Here is a 24,028-nt window from a genome sequence, read left to right on the forward strand (position 1 = left end):
TGCCAGGCTTGACATATCAGCGCTATGCATATTGAGACAACTACATCAAGCTTGCATACAAAAACGTCGGGATTCGTGTCGCTAACACTACTGGAAGTTACAGGGTACGACCGGTGGGCGGTGATGGTTTGTGATACCAACACTAGAAAACTAAAAGAGTCAAAGTCGAGTTATTTATTGTAAACGCTTAAACATTAATCCACGACTGTATTGCTTTAGTTTTCGTTAATGTTTAGTGGTGTGTTCAAGAATGCACTCTGCACATGTAAAACTCTGTAACTTCCGACAGACGATTTTAATGCAGTTATCTCAAAGGAGAAGCTAATTTCTAACATGTGATTTTGCGATTGTTGCCAGAATTTGTCGACAATACCTCGATAGTACCACAAAGTGATAAAACATGAAATATGCTTAAAATATGTTGGAAATTAGGGAGTTTAGATAAGGTTTGTGTGAAAATCGAGGTAGTCCTTAAAGTTGCCGGAAAGTCGAAAACAATACAATAACGCATTATTCAATCCCCCCCTCAAATTCGTTACGTTATACTTGAACGCTCCCTAAGCATACAACCATATTATTTCATTTATTCATGGTTTAACATGGTGTATTGGATGCAGCTCCTTACAAACATTGTGTAAAAAAAAATTGACGATTAAAAAGAGTGGCGGAAAGTTTATTGCCAGTTCTTCTTCTCTTCCGTTCTAATTCTCTTCGCCCTTAATTTGAGAACTGGCAGTAAATGTAAAATAAGAATCATTTAATGTATATTTCTTTTTTTTGACGTTCATAAGTGTACATTATGTTACCTATATGAATAAGTAATAATGGAATTATATAGTCACTTTTAACCTCTCTGATGTTAAATAACACTTAAAATGCGATTAATTTATTATTGATGGTACCAAAAGTCAATTAAATTTTCCCTCTGGGTTTTTCCATCCTCGTATTATAAAGGGAAGGCTCTGTTGATATGACAAAATACTATTTTATATTTACAAAATTGCAATGTAATTTCCCACCTTTAAACCTAGATTTTAACCGCCATCTCGTGCGCACTTAATATAGACAGCAAACAGTACCGCATTTACTTTTATTCATCATTTTATGGATCCAATGCTTGGAGTGAGACACACCACCGTTGATGGTCTAGACTAGTCTTAGTCTGATCGATTATTATTGGATTCGTTTTTAGAAGGGAGCATCCTGGATATTACGAATACCCAGGCCCACACAGTCATACCAGCTTCATATACCTTTTTTTATAAAATACTAATTAATTATGAATGTTATATTCATATGTATTAAATTTAGATTAAGAACATTAATAAAATTTCTCTCCATATTGAATATGACTTACTAAAGTTATAATATTTGTAAATATAATAAGAGGAACTCTGTGCCTGACAGTACCGCGTTAACAACGTTATGTAGCACCAATGAAACAGTAATAAATAAACTCAATTCAACTTCGTACTCTCGACGCCTCTACACAGTAAAATAAAAATGTAACGAACGACGTGATGTGTGATAATTTAATATTTTCTAGAAAAAACCCTAGCTAATGACCGCAATTTATTCATTGCTTAAATAAAAAATACATTTTGACTTCAAAATCCCAAAGTCAAAAGCTCCGTTTGACGAAGTGTAACGTCTTTAACTATTAGTATGTGTGCTACATTATTTTTATTTTTAATATGATGTTAGGAAAATCCATTGCAGACCGGGTCAGCTTTTTTGTTTCATAACTTCGATCTTAAGGAGTAATATTGGGCCCCAAAGGTCCCAAAGAGTTTTGTAACCCGATGGATAGTTTTTCACGGTTTCAACGAAATATCTCTTGAAAGAATTTATAAAGTACCAACGATATAAGGCGATATTCTGACTAGGAATGTCGATTAACGAATTCTTTGAAATCGGTAGTGTAATATATTAGAAATATTACGAATGTTATTTCCAATTGGGTGAAGTGTGAAGTTACACCCTATTCGAAGTGGCCTTGGCGTCAGCATTTCAGTTGGTACTCTTTACCTTTCAAAGTGCAACTGTCTAAATCATTGAAGATATGCCTTCAAAAACTAGACACACGGACATAGTTAATCCATAAGAACTGGACGTGTGACGCTCTCTAACATCACAGTAGTTCTGTTTAACACTATTTCATACTAAATTTACTTAATTTATAAAAACTAAATTAGTCTTACTATACTATTTTAGTAAAAGTTCTCTTTGGCCTCTTTCTATTACATATTATATTTACGTGATGTGAAAACACAGTTGAGTATTTAATTACAACAATGCTTAATTATAAGGAGCTCAATCTTTCAATATTGCTTTCAGTCATTCATGGCTTTTTCATGTACGTGATGGCAGCGTTTGTGTTCGTTATTTAAGTAAAAAAATCAAATTCACAATCTTGGCCGTATATCTTAAATTGTACGTTAAGTATTTAAATAAAACATGAGATTTGTTGATGTTAATGTTTCATGTTCGCGAATACAAACAGAACGTCTCGTATTAGCCGGGATTTTGCGGCAGATCTCATTAATATCTGAGGAGACTACAGAAAAAGTTCAGGTATCACATACTGTATATGAGAGATTTTGATTTCCCCGAAGATAATATACGTTTGGCCAAAATCGGTTACGCATTTTGATATCAGAAATATATTCATGAAGTAGGCAGTAATACTTTCTTATTAAAATTTGAACAGATTTAATACTACATGAGCGTATTTTATACTCAACAGCAAAGCATGAGTTCAATGAATTTGCGAAAACTTTACAAATTGTATGGAGAATTGAATCGTTCGAGCTGTCAAAACTTATGATATTATCGTATTGACGTATACGAAGACTTGACATAAGTATCGTAAAGTTCGGGCTAAAAGGGGCTAAGGGTACGGGTTAAGAACTTAACATTATATTGTAGAAAGGTATTTTAATACCCTAAATTATTTTTGTTTATCCGAATGGCATTCCAAAAAACGCATCTGTTAGGATAGATAAACTAACTAGCTGTTTATTGAAACGTGTTTTTTGGCCAATAAGTATGTTGCAATAATGTCAAACTCATCAATATAATACATGCATTAATGATATGTATATATTTAATTTTTATTTAAAGAACTTAAAGAAGTTTATATATGTGTTTTAAACTGCTATTTAGTTAATACTACAACCATTTGGCTCTTAATTCCCCGGAAATAAATGACTTCGGCTTAGGTTTAGAGAATTTTATCTTCATTAAAAATATTCTTAAATAAGAAAAGAGTAAGATATAACGCCACCGTCGTACGCTGTTACTACATCAAAGTTCATCTACCAATAAACTTTGCAAGAGGCAGGAACTGGTACACTGCTACTATTTCCCGATGCTAATTTAATGTTCATTAATTGAGTGTCAATGTAAAGTTTATAAGTGGGAGTAGGTACAACTTAATTATATTCAATGAAATAAAACTTGGTTGTCCACGCCATGACGACTGATGCCTAGAATAGATCATAGTTCTTCTAAACACCTAATGACCTATAACAAATTCGGCACTGTGTACACACTTTGTTATAGATATATAATGTACAAAGGAACTATTAACACAGCTGTTCAATGCCATGAGCCTTTATTCGTTTGGTGCTCAAATTGATGTATCAGCGTTCAACGACCTTGATTATTGGATCTGATACACCAATTAGTATCGCTTCATTGTGATACTGTGAGTCATATCCAAATGTGGTTGACCTTAAATATGCTTTGGCGTTTAATTTTACTCTACTTAATCTTTTTATTAAATCCCGTAAAGAGAAATAATATACAATGTTGTGTTTTATAAACTGTTTTCTCTACGAAGGAAATTTATTTCGATTGACAGTCATGTACGGACGGGTCAGGTAAAATAATAATAAAAGCGCGCTAGTCCAATTTTTACTACACGACCTTCATAGACGCCTACGCCCAAAAGTGCTAGCTCATATTTAGTTTTCTGTCCCTAGTCATAGAACTGGATAGTGCTCTATTTTCAGTTAAAAAAACTTTTCTCGTAACACCCCCATAGGCAAATAGAATTTGTCAATTGTGATTGGCAATCCATAACAAGTTATTTTCTTATATTGACGTCTTCAATTAAAGATATTCCTACCACAAATATATGCCAAAAGCTTAAGTTTTCTTGTAGGAAAAATAGTTAAATGGGTTGTTAGGGAGTTACAATAGCACAGACAATACAAAAGGTGCTATTATTCAGCCGAGGCGTACGCGAATTCATTACACACAATTGTATTGTATGAATTCCTCACAATATGAATATGCTGTGGGCTCGTACACAGACTGTAGACCAATGCAGCTATATATACTTTTATTGAAGACGGATTACATAATAAAAACGAATGCACATCGTCGTTGATATACATTTATAATGTTTTACATTTGTATCTATATAAATGACCATTTGATTTTTAAAAATTACTCATCGAAATGAAGATATATACGTAGTGCACCGCTGCAACCACTGAGTTGACACAATCCGTGATTGTCACTGCTTGTGTTAACTTGAAGGCAATGTACGCAAAATGTCGGAACACGTGATAATTAAACGCGTTAAAATCTACCGTCCTACAATATCTAATTTAATTGTTACAATTAAATTTAAAAGTCAGCTCAATGTTAAAAAGCTTAATAGGAAAGTATTAACATTTTGTGTACAAAATCATGAAACATGCAACCATTAATTAATACAATTATATTTTTCACTCATAGTGACAGAACACTGGCGAATTCAGAAACTGAATTCTGAAAGCGGGTCAGTCAGCGCTCTATTTTACAATTTTGCCTGAATTTTTGAAACTTCACAAAAAGTATTCACTGGGTGTCATGATGTATTTTACACTACATGTTGACTCTAAGGAATGCACGTTTTGTACATAAAATTATCTTATTTTGTCATAAATATTTTATTGTATTCAGATCCTTTCATTAGCGTCTTTCTGGACGTAGGCCTCTTTCATCTTTCTCCTGCACTGGCCTCTTCTCATCTTTAACAGGGCCTTTAATCTGTTTGGCCATGCATCTATGGATTTACGAACTGTTTCCAGCCTTTCGCCACTCCTTGCTCCCAAGGTTTTTGAAGAGACTCGCCGTTGTGCCTTTTGACCAAGGCAATACGGCGAGCAGTCGGCCTGCTGAAAAGTTCACGGTATATTTTTAAGGTTAAACAACATGTTGTTCATACATCATCATATATTCTTGGATCATGATCCAAGAATGTATGTATCTTTGGCTGACATCTTCACTCCTTTTTCATAAAAATGTACATTTGTGACTCCTTGATAAGACACGCCCTACCAAACCATCACTGATGCAGGATGATGACTACGTACCTTTTCAACTCCATGAGCAGCTTCTTTAGAACTGTGAGCAATGAGCATACACTTTATCATTTTGCTTATTATGTTCAATCGTTTCAATACTTAAACGTCACCAAAACTTTTTCATCGGTAAAGAGGATATTTCTGAGCCTTTCGCCTGTGTATCGCGACAGAAGGCGTTTTGATCGATCCACTCTCTTTAATTGTAAAGATTGATTAAGGGTATACCCTATATATCGACCACCAAGCATCAGGTTTTGTCTTATAATACGCTACAGAGTCCTAGCGGGATTCTTCATTTCTCGCGATAAGATTTTTTGCTTCCTAATGGGGTTTCGAAGACTTCTGGCTTTAACAACATTATCGGCCTCCGTAGTTCTAAGAGCACGCGCCACGATCTTTTCTGGTCTTTAACAGACGAAATGTTGGTGTAGATACAACATTACAGATGTAAATACGCTATACGAACATATTCCATTCTATATTTAAATGTGATAGTGGACACGAAAAAATATGCAAAATGGCGCTTTTGCGAAAGAAGTTTTTGAAATAATATACGTGTTCCAAATTCAAAATACCTAATTAAAAAGTAAAAAGAAAGAAAAGTTTTTATGTAACAATTATGACCAGACTAGTTACATAAAAACACATTTTTTGGATTTGAATTTTAACAAAAATCCGAGTTAACTAATTGCATGAAAAATAACAGATGGCGCAAATAGTTGAGGCATTAACCTAGTTGTTAGTTCACAGATTAGTTAAAGCTGCCGTGAAATTCTATAGTTAAGAGACCTCCTATCGGGGCCCTATACATCGAGGAAATGTAAAATTTTAGATGATAAGTTATGAATTTGGCTAATATAAAAAAGAACAGATATAGAACTGATTATCTACTACGTTTTACAATTATATTAGTTCTTTAATACAGTATAAAGGATTGTAAAGCTTTATTCCGTTTTTAGATACCTAAATTGGTCCGTGTATTGAAGCTTAATTTTTTTCGTACTGTAATAAGAAAATTAAAAAAAAATATATCAATAACATCTTAAAATCCATCGGAATTCTTAGTATTTTTTTAATTACATGAAACTATATGATTTTTATAATGATATTCTTTATACAAAGTATAAATCAAGCGTTTCCGATAGATTCAGATAGATATATGTACAACTCAGACAGTAAAAAAAACGGGGCCGAAAAAAATTGGATATTTAATACCCCCAAGCCATCAAACCGTCCCTGTATTTGTCACCCTGGTGGCGGGCCGGTCGAGCGGTGTCCGGATAAAATTAGATCAAACCCGGCTTATATGTATGTAACACGGATAAGCTCTACGTGCATACATGCTATATTATTATTAAGTTTATTATTTCCTTTTTCGACAGGGACCTGACATAATTTTCATAACTTTTACAAGACATACAATATACATTTTGATAATTGGATTCTAGATCTGTATTAATTGGTATCTAGCCTTTATACGCTATGGATTTCTTCTTGAGGGAGTGGCGCGCCCATGGGCACTCTCGATGCTAGAGGGCTCGCGAGTGCGTTGCCGGCCTTTTAAGAATGTGTACGCTCTTTTCTTGAAAGACCCTTTTTTCTCTTTTTTTTAGTTCTGTTGTAAAAATAAACTTAAAGAGAATAAACCCGGTGAAGGCAAGCGGTGAATTGTTAAGCGGCTTAATGAATAAATTAGATGCTGCAGCGGTTGAATATTAATTTATTTCGTGGAACAGTTCTTGCTGGCTTTATTACCTTTGCAGAATTACGAAGCCTTTGAGACTCAAATGTAGTATTCGCTTATCAGCTTTTCGTTGATAGACGCCCACTTAGGTTTATTGAATTAAAGATTATTAACTGTAATGCCTGCTTGAAATCGGATAACCTTTTGAAACTGACAAATATATTTAGAATTTACATTTGAGGTAATTTGAAATTACTGAAATGTTTTATCTATTTAAATCGATATAACTAAATGAACGAAATAAATTGTTCTGTTTGTACAATTATTTAAGTTTGATATTTTTGTTTGACAGTAATTTAGCATCCAGAATCAGTATAATATGTAATATGTCTTATTATATTATATGTACACTAATGAACGTCAAAAAAAAAAGAAATATACATAAAATGCTTCTAATTTTACATTTACTACCAGTTCTCAAATCAAGGGCGTAGAACGAAAGAAAAGAACTGGCAATAAACTCTCCACCACCACTCTTTTTAATCGCCAAGTTTTTTCATTAACACAAACTTTCTTTTACAAAATGATAAAAATAAAATTGCGGTACAAAATAGTATCATTAATATTGTACAATATATTAAGTTGGTATTCCGCGCAGTCCGCAATATATCCACCACTACGTAGTGGCCTGTAAAATATTCAGTCTTGCACCGAGTGTATAGAATAAAATAGTAGTTTCTTTGTTCAATGCACGATTTTCCCTTTTTCCCACTCTCAATTTACGGTCAATTCAGTGTTACTACAACTGTAATTTAAATAAATCTATAAAATTAGCAACTTGAAACTAAAAATATACATATATCATGTATGCCGTATTAATCGCTGAAACTTTGGATTCTGTTTTCGGCGAAACAAAATTGTTTTGGGTAGACAAAAATGCCTTAACTAATATCCAAACGAAAAGCAAACAAAAAACAAAAATATCTATCCTATACCCTACGTGAATCAACATACAATATAACAAAGAACGAGTTAGTTTAAAAGCTATTTCAATTTCGCCTGAAAGAAACATCGGATCTACGTCAAGCACAACCACAAGTAAACTAGTTGAGATGGCTCCACGATAATTTAATACGACAGCGAAGTTTATAAAGAAGTCTTTTAAACAGCCATCAACGAATAATAAATATAAGAAACTTCAAATGTATTATTATTTTAACCATACTATGTTGTTTCAGACATTCAGCTGTTGATGTTGTTGGTGAGGCGAAAAGGGACCAAAGATGGCCGGCATCAGATACAGATAGGTAATTCCATATATTTAATTGTATCAGTAATTTGTGCGTTTGGACATGATTTCCATTTTTACTAAGCTCTGTTATCTTATGTATGTAATGACCACAAATTACCGAAAAATCATTATATGTAAAAAATTGTTTCTTATTGAACTTGAAAACTTGTACCATTGAAAAGTAATGTTAATCAAATAATGTTAAGTCAATGTTAATTAAATATATAGTAAAATGTTGTATTGGTTTAAGTTTATTTATTTAGAATCCGTTTCAGAAACACAATATAATTTTAAACGGTATTGGAAAATGTGAATCCAGTTTAATGTTTCTTAGAGCAGAGTTAGAGCGAGCGACTCTCTTCCACATCATCAGGTGTTAGGTTCGAACCTAGGCTGTTCACGAATGAATTTTTCTTCATAAGCGCTTTACAGGTGCTTGTAAGATCAAGAAAAATTAGAAAACTAGTATGACAACCAGGACTCAAAACAATTAAGGAGTAGGTATGTCAAGACAGAAAGATGACCATAAATTCCACTACTACTAATATTAATAATAGCCTTTTATTCCAAAACTTAATTATAATAGATTATAAGTTTCATTGATTTTGAATAAAGAAAAAAATACACTTTAACATTTAGGAATAATCATTTGCTTGTTAGGTTTTTGTTTGTCCACCGTTGGACATAGGCCTCCTCCATCCGGTTCCACTCGCGTCTGTCGTGGGCCAGGCGCGGCCAGGCGCGGCCAGGTAACCCCGTAACTACAAAAACCCTAAAAAAAAAAACAAAAAAATATCACCAAATAGATACAGAAATCTGAGACCGTGGGTTGTAGTGCCACTTTTAGCAGGCTTCGCAGGAATTATAACCGATTTTTATCTAATGTACAATCCACAGATTATCTGCTTACCCAAGCGGTGATCGATCAAATCTGCTACGCTCACACGCGGCCAAATCAGCAGAATGCAGTCAAGGGTCTCCACGCGCGAGGAGAGTACCAAGAGAGTCCCGGAGAATTTCACTTGCACAGGCACCGGGATATGTTCAGCTTAACCAATATAGACTGCTTGAGCCCATTGGACAGGTACTAATTATAACTAACTAACAATCATAGAGTAAGTTTTATAGAGTAGAATGAGAACATAGTTATGACTCCTACGTGTCAAGAATATCCTATATATGTCCTGTCATTTCTTATTCTTCCCGTAAAGTCTCTACTTGGATTGATACACTATAATTTAGCTCATTTTAAGTTCATATAATGCATTCCCTGAAAAACAGTATTCAATGTCCTATGATTTACTTATTTTTATTAACTTTCTAGTCTACATTGAGTTACCTAATAGTACATAATACAACGATTTTTTAGACTAAGCGAAACACGGTTAAATTTGTATTATTAATTAATATATAATACATATTAATGTAGATAAGTAATAGCTCTAAATATGGCTATTCTATATATTTTATTATTGACTCTGTTTTCAAATTAATAAATACGAGATAAGATTTATTACGTGGCTTATTTAAACAATATATGCTATGCGTTCTCTGGTAGATATCTGTTCAAGCAACAGCTATCACCAAAACAATACAATTTTGTAGATATAACTTGAACCTCAGTGACGAACTTGAAAAAAATAGTATGATTTTTCTTGTTCTATTTGACTTTTTAAACTTTTATATATACTATTTATGAAACTTATGTATAATAAACTTTATTTTCAGGGTTCCTATGGAATCGTTAAGTTAGCATACAATGAAGAAGATGATACGCATTATGTAAGTAACTGGGGTAAAGGCATTTTCAAAATTCACTACTTTGCTATTTACTTACAAGAGAGTCAAAATTGAGTCAGTAAGTTATCACTGTAGGTTGACATGTATACAGTGACAACAACTTATTTGTTCAAGAATATTAACTTATTCAGAAACTTAATTTTTGCCCATTGGCGCTAGATTTTACAACTCAAACGTTTTACGACAAATAGACATTTTAACACCAAGATCTTCGACCTTGGAACGTGTCTCGAAAATACGATATCTAGACACTGAGATTGATGAAAGGGGTTTAGCATCGAAAATCGTTGAAATAAAAAGGTATTTTGTGTCAGCCGTTAAATTTACAACAAAGAGCGCATAGTGCGCGCTGTTACGTCTGCACTGTGCTACAGCGTAGAATCTTGGACGCTAATAAAGACTATGTCCAAAAAACTGAAAACATTCGAGATCTAGGCTTATCCATATCTATATATATAAACCACATACGACTTACAACCGTGCTGAACAAAATTTCGAAAAACGAAGAAATGCTTAATGCTTATGACGGATAAGAAAATTTAAATATTTCGGACACGTCTTAGCTTCATTAACTAATCATACAAAGCAAAATGACAGGAAGAAGGCCCTGGCCGCTTTGGTTGAGAGTCTTATACAATAGTTTGGTCAAAGCACCAAGTCACGGCAACTAAAATTTAAGTAGCTATATATATGATCGCCAAATTTTGTAAGGAGAGGGCACTATGCGAAGAAGATATTTTATAGGTAGCAATCAGAGTATTTAAAAATAAAAAAAATTATAATAATAAAAAGTTTCTTTATTTGACCCAAAACAAATACCTGGGTTTTTGGTTAACCAAACAATTACAAACAGTATATTTTTACAGTTTATATGTTCAATACTTACTAACCTACACTTTCTGTCTTCTTTGCCGATGTGAGGGGATGCCTACAGGTTCGAATTTAATGACGTGGAATAAGTGATACCTTGTTGATCTTATGTTCCAAAATAAATGTTTTTTTTTTATTTATTTAATAGAGTTTCAGCTACAGCTTAGTGAGCTCAATGTTACCTTATTCATAGCACTATAAACATCAAATAACTATTCAATGCTATCATACTTCACTCTCGCTCGTATTACATTGCAAACAATGAACATTATTTATTTAAATAAGATAGAGTACAACTATAAAATTACAAACTAATTACGAAAACATGGCATGTTATTAAGTGGAACCAGCTGTACACAAGTATAAGACCACAAAAATTCGACTTAGGGTCCTTCAAGAAAAGAGTTCCAATTCTTGAAAGGCCGGCAACACACACATCAGCACTCTGGGATTAAGAGTATCCATGGACGTTATCACTTAACATCAGATGAGCCTCTCGATTGTTATCCCTGCTCTGTAAAAAAAGGCAATCTAAGTGTAATATAAACATATATTATAGTATAGCTTTATATATATTAATAATCTAGTCAAATTATTTACAGGCAATGAAAATTCTATCGAAACGGAAGTTGATGCGTCGCGCGGGCTTGTTTGGGCGGACGCCGCCCCGCCGCCCGGGCCCGGGGCCGCCACCTGACCCACTGCAAAGCATCTACAGGGAAATAGCCGTGCTCAAGAAACTGGACCATCCTAATGTAGTTAAGTTAGTTGAGGTTAGTTGCTACGATTTTCATTTAATAAGCCACCGACCACAGTTTAAACTAAATTTAGTAAGACAATTCAGAAAAAAACATTTATTCCAATTAGACCTCCTAAAATCGCACTTTTGAATGTTAAATAAAATATAAAGATGATTCTAGTTGCCAATTCCAAAAGGGAATTTCGTGTGAAGAAGAATGGACAAGAAACTCCATACGTACTCTTTTATAATATAATTTACAATATTTGTTTATTATACACTAGCCAAATAATTATATGAGAAGACAATGTACTCCGAGAATAAAACTACGATAGAAATCTATTATTGTATTTTTAGTATACATGTTCCTCATGTATATACAAATCTCCGAAACCGGAGATTAAAAAAGTATTAAAAAAACAATAAAACAGTGTGTGAGATAAAAATGAAATAGATAGAGAATAGAGTTTAATTTCTTGTCCTACTTCCGGTCCACTACACCAGGTTCCAAATTTAATGACGTGGAATAAATGATACCTGTATATAGTATGTTCCATAATAAACGTATTTTATTTTTTATTATTTATTTACCACCTCATAACTACATGTGTCAATAATTTTATAATCCTCTTCGGTACGTTGTGCTACTACTTTCAACCAAAGTTCGTAATCAGCCTAGAGACCGGCTGGTTCCGAATTTTTCCCATTACTAGATTTCATACAAGTATATAACAAGGACGTATGTATTTCTGTAAGCGACCTCAATGTCGTGGTAGTACTAGCTTTTTTTGCGGAAAAGGATAACAAATTCATCAATCTAAACTTTCACATTTATAATATCATTACGATAGGGTAAAAAGTTTTGATTGATGGATATTGGATACTTATAATGCAAATTGAAAACCACGGCGTTCCAGTTACTATAATGTCTTTGCATTTTTAAAAGCTAAAACAGTAATTTAAATGTGGCATTTTTAACTTTATGTGATGATAAATTAATAATTATTGATTATATTAAGATTGAATATATTTAAATACACACTTTACTCATTCACTCACTGACTCACTCATTCACTCACTCACACATTTGCACATTTAAGGAAACCCTCTTGCCTACTAGTGAGCTATTTTATTTTTAGTATTGTCTATTATTTTATTTTTGTCACGCACAACGGATCTATTAAGAGTCTAATTGCGGAAACGGAGTCCCCACATATTTTATTTTTGCCAGTGAGGCACATATTTTAATTTACTACTATAGAAGCCTATATGCGTATATAAATGGCATTGTTAATACCCCAGATTCTTTTTTACCTTTGAAAGCACTGGAAGTCTGATATTAATAAATAAGATGTAATAAAAACAGTTTATTTATAATCACCAAGCGGTCAATTATGTATCTGAAATATCTTTTTATTATTATAAATAGCTCATTGGAATTAATTATGATAATGGAAATATCGAAATTGCGAAACATAACACAACGATGCGTTCTCGAATCTGTCTCACGGGAAATTACTAGTGACACGCGCGTTCAATATCGGAGATAATTTAATACATAATACAATAATGCATGTGTACAGTCAGACTACAACATGTATGAGTTGTGGCCTGATTTCTACTACTTCTATTTTTTTTTTAAATTAATTTTCACTCTACTCCCCTGCCATAGTGTCCAGGAACTTTATGTATCACTGCTACTATTTAACGCGTCGGGAAATACGAATTACTACTTCTATTTTAACAAGTAGTAGTTGAAGAATTTTGGGGTCTAAGGCGTATTTAGAGTCGAGATAAGTGTCGAGGGGTCCTTCCCTTAGACCTCAGATTCAGAGACGACATAGTGTTAATTAACCTATTCAATAGGTAGGTTATTGATATACTTCAGGAGTCCAGAAGTATATCAAAAACATATTGAATACGATATTTATATTTTTAAATTTTTTTTTTTATAGAACAAAGAAGGGCAGAAGGCTCACCTGATGTTAAGTGATACCGCCGCCCGCCCTCACTCTCAATGCCAGAGGGCTCGCGAGTGAGTTGCCGGCCTTTAAAAAATTTGTACGCTCTATTCTTGAAGGACTCTAAGTTTAATTGGTTCGGAAATACTTCAGAGGGCAGCTGGTTCCACAAAGCGGAATTTATGTTTACATTGAATAAGCGAAGCGCTGGCTGGCCATAGAGGCGATTTTATTTTGTTAGTACGAAAATCATTGTACGTTCCAGGAATAATTATGTGAAAGCACAAACCAATTAATTATTTCTGCAATATGTGAGCACGATGAAATTACATAGGAAATTCATAAAATAAAACGATATTAAATTATTGGTAAATTAACAAAGCTCTTGTTTTAAACCGGGTGTGTTTGCTATTTTATTTTCCGTAATAATAAGGCTTAAATTCCAAAATTCTTTAGAATAATAATAAACATAAAATCGTTTTAAATTTTTTTATTCAGAAATTAAATACCAGTACAATTAAGCATAATTGGAACTACTACAATTTCAAAGCCATATATAGCTAGAGATTTTACAATTATAATAAGTCAACATTATTTCATAGTTCATTACCGTTTTCCTTTGAAACCTTTACATAAATGACCCGGTAATGACTCAACGGAAATGAAATGCAGTAGAAGTTATTCTCGGTGAGGATTTTCAGAAATAATGCAATGTTTGAAATATCCTACACCGCAAAGTTTTAAACCGGACCCATTGTTGTTTCAAGAACAAGAAATGAAAACGAATACTTAAGACACTAACAGTTTTATTTTATTTTTATTTTGTATAAATGGAAGCTAAACATATACTGTTCGAACTTATGGCCAAATAACATATACGAGTTAAACGCGTTAAATAGTAAGCCAATATATTTAATAATAATTAAATTAATAATTAGTAAATAATTATAAATAATTTTAATAATTGCTCGTCTGCAAAAAGGTGTTACAATAAATTAATTTATAGTAAAAGAAACATATTCGTGCATTGAATTATGTATCAATACACAGTTATGATAACAATAGAATTACAGATTATTGTATAAATAAAAATATCTTTATTTTTTAAAAGGTTTACCAGCAGGGATTACAATAAAAAAAATACATCTAGAATAGTAATAACATTATTTATTTTTCTCCCATATAATATTTACAACAATAAATAAGATTACAGTACCAGTCTCCAGTATTGGGAGACTGGTTTCCAAACTAGGTAAGAACCTGTGATTTAAATAACCAGGCTTCTATTTAACAGCAAAATCATATTGAGTGGTAAAAAAAGTATATATATATATGGGTAGACAAATGGGTAGACATTAGCGTTTTAACGCACAAAGATAAAAATAAACTATTTAGCAGGCAAAGACAGCATCTCCATAGCGTAGTACTGTTTTTATTCTATTTCCATACTGTTTTTCACTTGCAGGTATTAGATGATCCAGCAGAGGACCAATTGTACCTAGTTTTCCAGTTACTGGAGGGAGGCCCTGTGATAGATATCCCTACAGACAACCCCCTCAGCGAGCAACTGGCAAGAAAGTACTTCAGGGACGCTTTACTGGGCGTTGAGTATCGTAAGTAAGATCTTATTTATCTTAAAATGTCTTAGATAATAATTATTCATTAAAATGTATGTCGGAGCCATATATGTTATGTGTATATGTTATTAAATTATATCACAAGGCGATATAATAAATATAATAAATAAAACACTTTACGACGTTAATCGACGATTTAAATATATTAGGAATTTCACGTTTGTATATCCAATAAAATTAATAACATATAATATTTACAAACAATTGCTTCGTATTAACTTAGTTTTGAATAATTTTTACTTGAAGAACACTGGGCTACGAGAGAAATGCGAATGTATCGATAAATTCTGGCTTATTGATATAAACTTAAAATAAATTCCGTTGCTAGATAGAAAAGCTGTCGAAATTTAATAAATGTCTAGGAGACCTTTATGTGAGATGTCTCGTAAAATTTTCCGAGTTCAGTACAATTTCAGTTTTAAAGGACAAAATAGACGCAAAAATATCTATATAGTCGCGTATAGGTTGTAGTTATAATATTACGTCTGTACTGAACGAAGCTTATTTTTAGAAGCAAATCTTTGTAGTTGGAAAAACCGTAAAATAATTTACGGCAACCGAATATATTTTGCTTCTGGACATCCCTATTCATTAATTTAATATAACATAATATTTTAGTTCGTTTAATAGGAAATACCGAGAACTTCCCAACCCACGTCCATCCCTTTATAATGTCTGTTATTTTTGACAAAATTACGTAATCGGTAATACGTTTCCTTTGACTTTCTTGAAGGCTACGCTTAGAGCAAAATATATCTTTTACTTTATGATATAATAGATAAATAGCTCTTAGCTGTATAAACTATAAAGCTAGATTTTTCTTAATTCATTCATTCATCACCTTGTTTAAGGGCAAGAAAGTAAGGGACGTGTTTTCGAATTAAAAAAAAATTCAACTGAAAATTAATGTGTTCATAATTTGATGGTACATTAAATAAGTATCCTTGAAAATTTGTTTTAACCTCTGGTTTCCATTTTCGATACAACCCTAAATGTCGCGGAAACGGTGATAGGTGAAATAGTAATTTTGAATATTTCCGAACCAACTCGACTTAGAGACCTTCAAGAAAAGAGCGTACCAATTCTTAAAAGACCGGCAACGCAATCGCGAGCCCTCTGGCATTGAGAGTGTCCATCGGCGGCAATATATAAAAAAAGGAATGTAGTGGAAGCTTTTTAAAAAACATGGGGCACTTATAGGTGTGGTTGTAATTATTTAGAATTTCCAAAAATAATTAAATGATTATGATAACAGGACCCGCCCGATGGAACACACTTATAAGTATGGGAATGATGTAAAATGGACAGAAGACATAGTTTATTATAATAAAGAATAAGGATTTGTATTTTTGTATATTTGCAATGAATAAACTCAAGAACAGTAGACCGAATTTAAAAATTATAACATTATAGCCGATATCTTTACTTTCCAAAATGTTTACAAAAGTTCAACGGAAGCCGATACAATCTGTCCCGAGGTACATAAATACAAAATATTATATAAATTAATAGTAATAAATACGGAATGTTATACTTAATCACTTTTTCATAACTGAGAGATATCTTATAAAAAGTTGTTTAAAAAAGTTTAATTCAAATTTCAAGAACATTAACATTCTGCATCCTAACTGAAAATCCAATACATAAAAACTACTTTTAAATACTGTAGATACATTCGGGATCAGCTTCTAAATCCTTCTACTCTGCCTTCACAAGCGGTGTCGAACATTCAACGCATACCAGAGCGATAAGCCATCTTCAAGAGAGAGTCCGCGCAAATAAATTTGGAGAACGGACAACCTCATATATTGTTCCACGCCTTGTCCACGTTTACCCTCAAATATCATATACATTACCAGATAATTGCCATCCTTAATAGGTATTTTAGGCCATGGGGATGTGATATCTTTTGTCCATATTTTATTTTCTGATAGATGTAATATAGACGTATATTATTTAAATTTTACAGCAATTTACCTTCAGGCACCAAGGATAACCCTCTTAGTGTTTTATGTACCTACTTTTAGTTTATTTATAATGTACAAGAAATAATAAAAAAACATTAACTAATAAAATAATTATATATCATATAAATAGATACTAATAATTACTTCAAAGAACATATAAAAATCATTGCTTGATATTTCTTATATTACTATCATTGTTTTGGCTATATCGTCCTCTTTTATTTATAAAAATCATTAATATCATGTTACTCCTCAGTGCACTACCAGCGCATAGCCCATCGCGACATCAAACCAGCCAACCTGTTGCTTGGTGAGGATCGAGTACAGGTGGCAGACCTAGGTGCATGTGGGGAGCTGGCAGGTGCAGGCAAACTGTCTGGAGCTGTTGGCACACCAGCATTTCGCGCGCCAGAGGCTACGACCCTCAGCGACAAATATATTGGAGAGGTTGGTATGATATAAATCTATCCATATTGTTATATTATCCATATATGTACATTGTCCATAGAATTACGTCGATTTTGCTAGAGATTGTTAAAGACTTTGTAATAATAGTGTAAATGCAAAAATTTTAGATCTTTTTAATATCTACAACTTTGTCATTTTTTAACCATAGGACTTTTAGTTTTGACGAAAATGGAGATAAAGCGTTTTTTTACCCTTAAGAACTCACCCCCTTCCCCTTCCCGACCTCTGATCGCCCGTAAATTATTTTTCCTTTCATTATTATAATATTCTCCTCCTTTTCCAATGGTTTTTATCCTACTATATTTTTTTTCGCTTTTTATTATTTTTAAAGGCTTCTACCCTGGTCTATGGTCTTTATATTGACGTTCAGTATACAAAGTTAACAATATAAGCAAATACATTTTGATTTATAAAATATAGTTTTTTTACAAAATTTGAAATAAATATATTTACCAGGATTTTTCTGTAAACTTGGCTTAATCGATACCGCTATTGGTATCGGACGCCCATACCAGATTAAATAAATAAAACTTTCATATCGATATGTATATAATATAAATAGTATTAGGTTTATTACCTTACATTAAAATAATATATCAGAATTTAATGTAGGCGGTATATACCTACTAAAGGAATTTTGTATCCTATACAGTTAGAAAATGTTATGAATAATGATATCGTGTAAGGTCAACCAACATTTTAAATGTATAAAGTATATATGTATTAAAATAATAAATAATTAAATATATTATTTGCAAAGAAAATGGTAAATACGATGTATAAATTATAAAATCCCGCTCTATAAAGTCTTCCATGTCAAATCTGCACACAAGAGGCAAAATATAATTTAAAACAGGTATTTCCTAGGAACTACTTATAGCAGTACTTATTCTACATCGGTCTGGCAAAATTTATAATCATAAATTTTCCCGCAATATAAAGACAATAAACCTTATCATCGTCCCTCTATTTTTTTAGGAACAAAGTCATAAAACTATCGTTTACATACATTAACGTTTCAATATGAATTTCATTAACTTAATACTACAACTTGCAGGCGGCGGACATCTGGTCTCTCGGCGTCACTCTATACGCCATGGTCACAGGCCGTGTTCCCTGGACGTCTCCAACAGCTGCTGACCTGCAGAAGCGAATCCTTTCAGAGCCTTTGACGTTCCCTACAAGACCTACCCTCTCAAAGCCTCTTAAAAAACTACTGTTACGCATGCTTGATAAGGATCCCGTTACAAGAGCAACGATGCAAGAAATAAAGGTTGTTACAAATAATTATAAACTCTTTAATAAAACATACATCAAACTTTATCTCAAATTATGTTTACGTCGGGATGAAAAGGTAGTTCAATCAAAATTGTGTATAAGGGGGCTATAGTTTTACACAGCAATATTTTCTTAACCAGCCAACGAAACAAAAGAAACGAACCAAATGTTGTTCTCGGATATCTGTATTTGTTTCGTTATGGTTTGCCATCATGCTTCTAACATGCTTCTAACGCAAACTGCAGGCTGATAATCAGCATGTATGTTCAAGTATGTCTTTTCACGATGTTATCCTTCACCGTACGACTGAGTGATTAATACGTAAATAAATGTCCATTGGTGCAGTGGTATTCAAATCTACGAGCTTATGATGCAATAATACCACTTGCCTAATATTGCTCTCTGCTAATACCTAATTGATTTGCGAAAACTGCAAGAAGTCTGTAGTTGTATCTAAATTTTGGTATTATACCAAAAATATAAAACATTTTGAATAAATTAACATCAACACAAATTTGTTATAAGAACTAATGATATGGTACAAGCATAGAAAATGATTTCCTTTCAGGACCATGAGTGGATAACCTGTGGCGGAAAAGATCTGCTGCCTTCAGAGCAGGAGAATTGCAGATTAGTCGAAGTAACAGATGAAGACGTAGCACGTGTAGTAACATCCATCCCCAACATCTCCACACTCATCCTCATTAAGACCATGCTCAAGAAACACAGCTTTCAGGTGAGGTGTTCTTTGATATTATTCACATTATATAAATTATATTTATTGTAAAATTTATTAAAGAAAGGGATGCAATATGAGGCCAAGACAATAAATGAGCCTTGTAGGAGGATTGTAGCGCCACTGGTCTCATTATTTTAAATATTAAAGCACCCACAAATAATGACTGTACAAATGTTATGTAATTAGTTGAAAAAATTGCTTAAACTAAATACATACAAATTTTTATGTTTTACAAATCAACAGTAATAGTTAGTTTTTTTTAGTTTCTGTTCCTTTTTCTAAATATATAAATAAACACATTATTTAACATATAAAAACATAAGTATTTTAGATTTAAAAAGACAAAATTATATATTAAGCTGAAATGGTTAATTGTAAAAAGTTATATGTGATCATTTCATTTCGTATTTTACAGTGATATAATGACAGTATATAATTCGGTATAAGTAATAACTGTGGGGTTGAGGCCGTAAAAGATTCTGATTGAATCACTATACTTTCGTGTGCTGAATTATGAATTCTTCAGTCATGTCAAAAAACTTTTTGGTAATTGTATAAACGTAGGTCAATCTTTTCCCTACTTAAGGAACAAATTAAAATACGTCGTGAAGTAATAACGACGTGATTACTTTATTCTAAATGTTTTTGCGTTGTACCACTGAAGACGTGACACGAAATAATTTAATAAAACCTTACGTTGTGCTTTACTGTGTGTACTTTATTCTGTGATGCTAAGGGTAATTTACTTTTGTTAAATTTCCTTCTGACACTTTCAGAACCCGTTTCTACGCAGTCGGGAGAGTAGCTCCCGTCGCGAATCTAGTGAAACTGGTGAAACGGCGGTTGCTGTGCGAGGGAAACGCACGGCTCTCGCGCGGGCCGGACGCTCGCTCTCAGCTCCTGGAAACTATCTCACTGACAAGTAAGTATTAAATTAAATAAACAACATTGCGTGCAAAAAGTACACAAGTGAGAGAAAAACTGCTTTGTAAATTATTACTAAGACAAAAGCCCCAATAGAAGATCATGTACCAGTATATGATCACTCCATGTATTTGTACATCTATATTCATATTGTTTATACACTTTAAACGTACTAATGGTAATATAAGTAAATAAAAAATCTGCGTTTACTGCACAAGACGTTATGCGACAGAATTACCATCCAAAGTTCTAATATGATTCTATATTTTTTCTCGATCTCCCTTTCTCACTCTCCCTAAATCGTACTCAATCGCCCTCTCCCTTTTCTTCAGCAAAAGCGCTGCATATCTTCGTGACGTTCCATAAAATTTTACTCTCATGCGCCTAAAGTATCGTCGATAAAAAATGCTTATATATAATTACGTGTACGCCTGCTTAACAAAAAATATATCTAGTTTTCTAAATTCTCATAACACTGTACGTCAAAGTGATAGTGTAACTCATTAACTTTTATCCTTAGGTAGGGAAAATGAAAATTGGGGCCCAGCCTACTACTTTGCCAAAAATGAAAAAAGGGGTCCCCCCACTTATAAATTTTTAATAGTATGTACTTATACAATTATTATATTACGGCAGAGGCGGCCTTTAAACAACATCGATGTGAAATTTAATTAGATTTTTACAAACAGTACTTAACACGACCTTTACTTATTACAGGCAAGTTTCATTCGATATCAACTTGGAATCTGTCGAAGAAACCAAAGAGAAAATAGAAACAAAACAGACTGTCACCAAATCATCCACAAAGAGCAAGGAAAGCAAAGAAAATGGCCGACCGACTGCACCGCAACGGTGACGCGCGAATGCTCATGACAGGCCTTATAAGGCATTTAATGTGTGACTTCATAGTTTTAAGGCTTATCTCAAATTTAATATTCATGTCCGCTTGTACCACAAATTTACATAATTTATTTTTTAAACCATATTTTCCTTGTAATAAGTTGATATTCATGTGTTACTAAAATCGAATGAAAGACAAAAGTCAATTTTAGGAATTATTACGGAATTAATATATTTTGTTAGATTCAAATGTACGAAAAATATTTATGAGTGTTTGAGTTGGTTGTGAAGATAGCACAAAGATACAATATTTAATTTTACACAAAGCATATTATGTTTCTTGGTAATATTACGATTTTTACATCTTTTATGTTTTGTGTATTCAATGCACTTTTCACAATGCTACTTACTAAAGTAATAATTAATATTAACAGATCTTTATATCTCCAACTATTGTACATACTTTAAATTTTCTCTTATCACGCCATTTTAAATACTTTTCGAAGCAATTAGAAATCGTAATTAATCAAAAGAGGTTTCATATAAAACACAATTTCACTTTGACATGACTTAGTTAAGATGTAGATGAAAGCAAAGTTCTCAAACAAATGCCATACATTCGGAGAGACTATCAGAAATTTTACAAAGATTAATTATTTATTACAATAATTTCAATTGTTCCGGCGACGTCTTTTGTATACAATTTAATGATTATTATTGCTTCGAATAATGTAAAACCTTGTGCACTAAATTATAAGGCTTAGAGACTTTTTCATGATCGAGACTTAGCGTTTAAGTACCCCGTATGTCAAAGTCCAATAATTAGTAAGTTAACACCGCGCTAAGAGTCGACTCTAAGGGTGACATTCAGAATTGATACTTCGTACGAAGAATGAATACCGTATGTCAAAACCTCACTTAATAAAAAATGTATCAGTGCTTGTTTATCTAAAGTAGAGAGAACGTACAGAAAGGGTCCTTTAGGGCTTATAAGAGTTCAATTCAAATCAATTCACTGATTTCTTTTTACGTTTATATTTTTGAATAGTTCATAAAGTCTATATCGGCTATAGCTTATTAAAATCAGTATCATGACAAACTGTAAGTTATAGTTCCGAGAAAATTTTTAAGCCTGCGAAAATTTTACTATCCTTCTAGTGTAATATTGCTCAAATAGTAATAGTTATAATAATTTAACCAAGTCAGAATTATACAAAATCAGAAAACATCGAAAACACTGCCCTTAATTATTTGGTAATTTATCCTTAATGATTTTTATAAACTGTGTAATATAATATACTATCTACACTTTAGCCCGTTAGCGTACAACTAATAGAATATATCAAAATATTACTGAATAAGTAATTTATTAAGAATTTGATAAATCAACGTAGAGATGTTTTATTTTTAATTTCAATCTTGCAGCCCTATTATATAAATAGAAATTTTATTTTCCAACTTGTGATTTGCACTAGTCTTTGAAACCATGGCTTATACTATAGTTACTTTAGACTTATAAATTAAAAAAAGTAAATTTTTATATACTTTCGACATATTTGTATGTCGAATAATATTTGTCATATGGCTTCGATTCTCGTCGTTGTGGTACTTTGATACACAGATACATGTTGCGTCTGTGATGTTAATAGGCACATTGGTTAACCTGTGACATTAACCGCTTTTTTGCTCAAACATTTGATCTTTTGATATAGGGAAGTAAAACTTATATAATTTTAGGTAAAAAAAAATACTTGCACATTTGTCTTACATTATGTATTACTTCTATTTGGGTGTAAGATGACCATCGTTATTTATCTCTACGTGAAAATTAGTCCAAGCTTAGTTTTAGGTTCGCATTATCCTCGGCAAGCGAAAGGTCCAATTATAAAGCCTTTGAATGTTGTGATAGTGAATAGTGCTTATATATTTCCCTAAATTATATTCGGCTTATATTTTTGCCTATAATGCTGGACCACCAATGCCTTAGTATTTCTATATTTTCTCCTGATATACCTTCTACATTCAGTTGTTTTTAAAGATATTATTTAGAATAGCATAGAGGATATTAAAACATTCCCACACTTTTCCCGCTTATTGAATAAATACACGCTTTATATCGAAAACTTGTGAATGTAATTAATCATGTACAATAATTATTTTAGATACATAGAAAGCGTATAAGGCTATAAATCAATGATAAATATAGAAAACCATTATATTTATTTAATTATACATATATTAATTTAAATTCGTAATTACTTTTTTTTACTTTTACTTTCTTGCTTTTTATAGAAATCGGAATAAAATTAACTTATATAAGCGTTATATTGAAGGCATTGGTAGTTCACTTGTAATGCGTCTTTGTAAACTTTGAAAATTTTGTAAATATTGAGTATATGTAACAATTATGAATTTGTTAAGTGAATTTTATCGAATGGAGTCAATATTAAATCAATTTTTATCTTATTTC

At 32.4% G+C, this 24,028-nt stretch overlaps 1 protein-coding gene across 2 annotated transcripts in view; it reads left to right on the forward strand.

The window, feature by feature from the left end:
- The window catches only part of LOC110997100 (calcium/calmodulin-dependent protein kinase kinase 2), a 74,362-nt gene extending 50,338 nt beyond the window's left edge, over positions 1 to 24,024 (forward strand). For both annotated transcript variants that reach the window (XM_045634589.1, XM_045634590.1), the window contains 10 exons: positions 8,283 to 8,351; positions 9,233 to 9,419; positions 10,064 to 10,117; positions 11,608 to 11,778; positions 15,171 to 15,318; positions 17,566 to 17,756; positions 18,835 to 19,050; positions 19,624 to 19,791; positions 20,571 to 20,716; positions 21,436 to 24,024. In XM_045634589.1, the coding sequence (XP_045490545.1) occupies positions 8,283 to 8,351; positions 9,233 to 9,419; positions 10,064 to 10,117; positions 11,608 to 11,778; positions 15,171 to 15,318; positions 17,566 to 17,756; positions 18,835 to 19,050; positions 19,624 to 19,791; positions 20,571 to 20,716; positions 21,436 to 21,574 (1,489 nt within the window). In that variant the 3' untranslated portion in view covers positions 21,575 to 24,024. The remainder of the gene's footprint in view (positions 1 to 8,282; positions 8,352 to 9,232; positions 9,420 to 10,063; positions 10,118 to 11,607; positions 11,779 to 15,170; positions 15,319 to 17,565; positions 17,757 to 18,834; positions 19,051 to 19,623; positions 19,792 to 20,570; positions 20,717 to 21,435) is intronic.
- The last annotated feature ends 4 nt before the right edge of the window (positions 24,025 to 24,028 follow it).

Source organism: Pieris rapae, chromosome 3 (genome assembly GCF_905147795.1).
Source record: "Pieris rapae chromosome 3, ilPieRapa1.1, whole genome shotgun sequence".
NCBI lineage: Eukaryota > Metazoa > Arthropoda > Insecta > Lepidoptera > Pieridae > Pieris > Pieris rapae.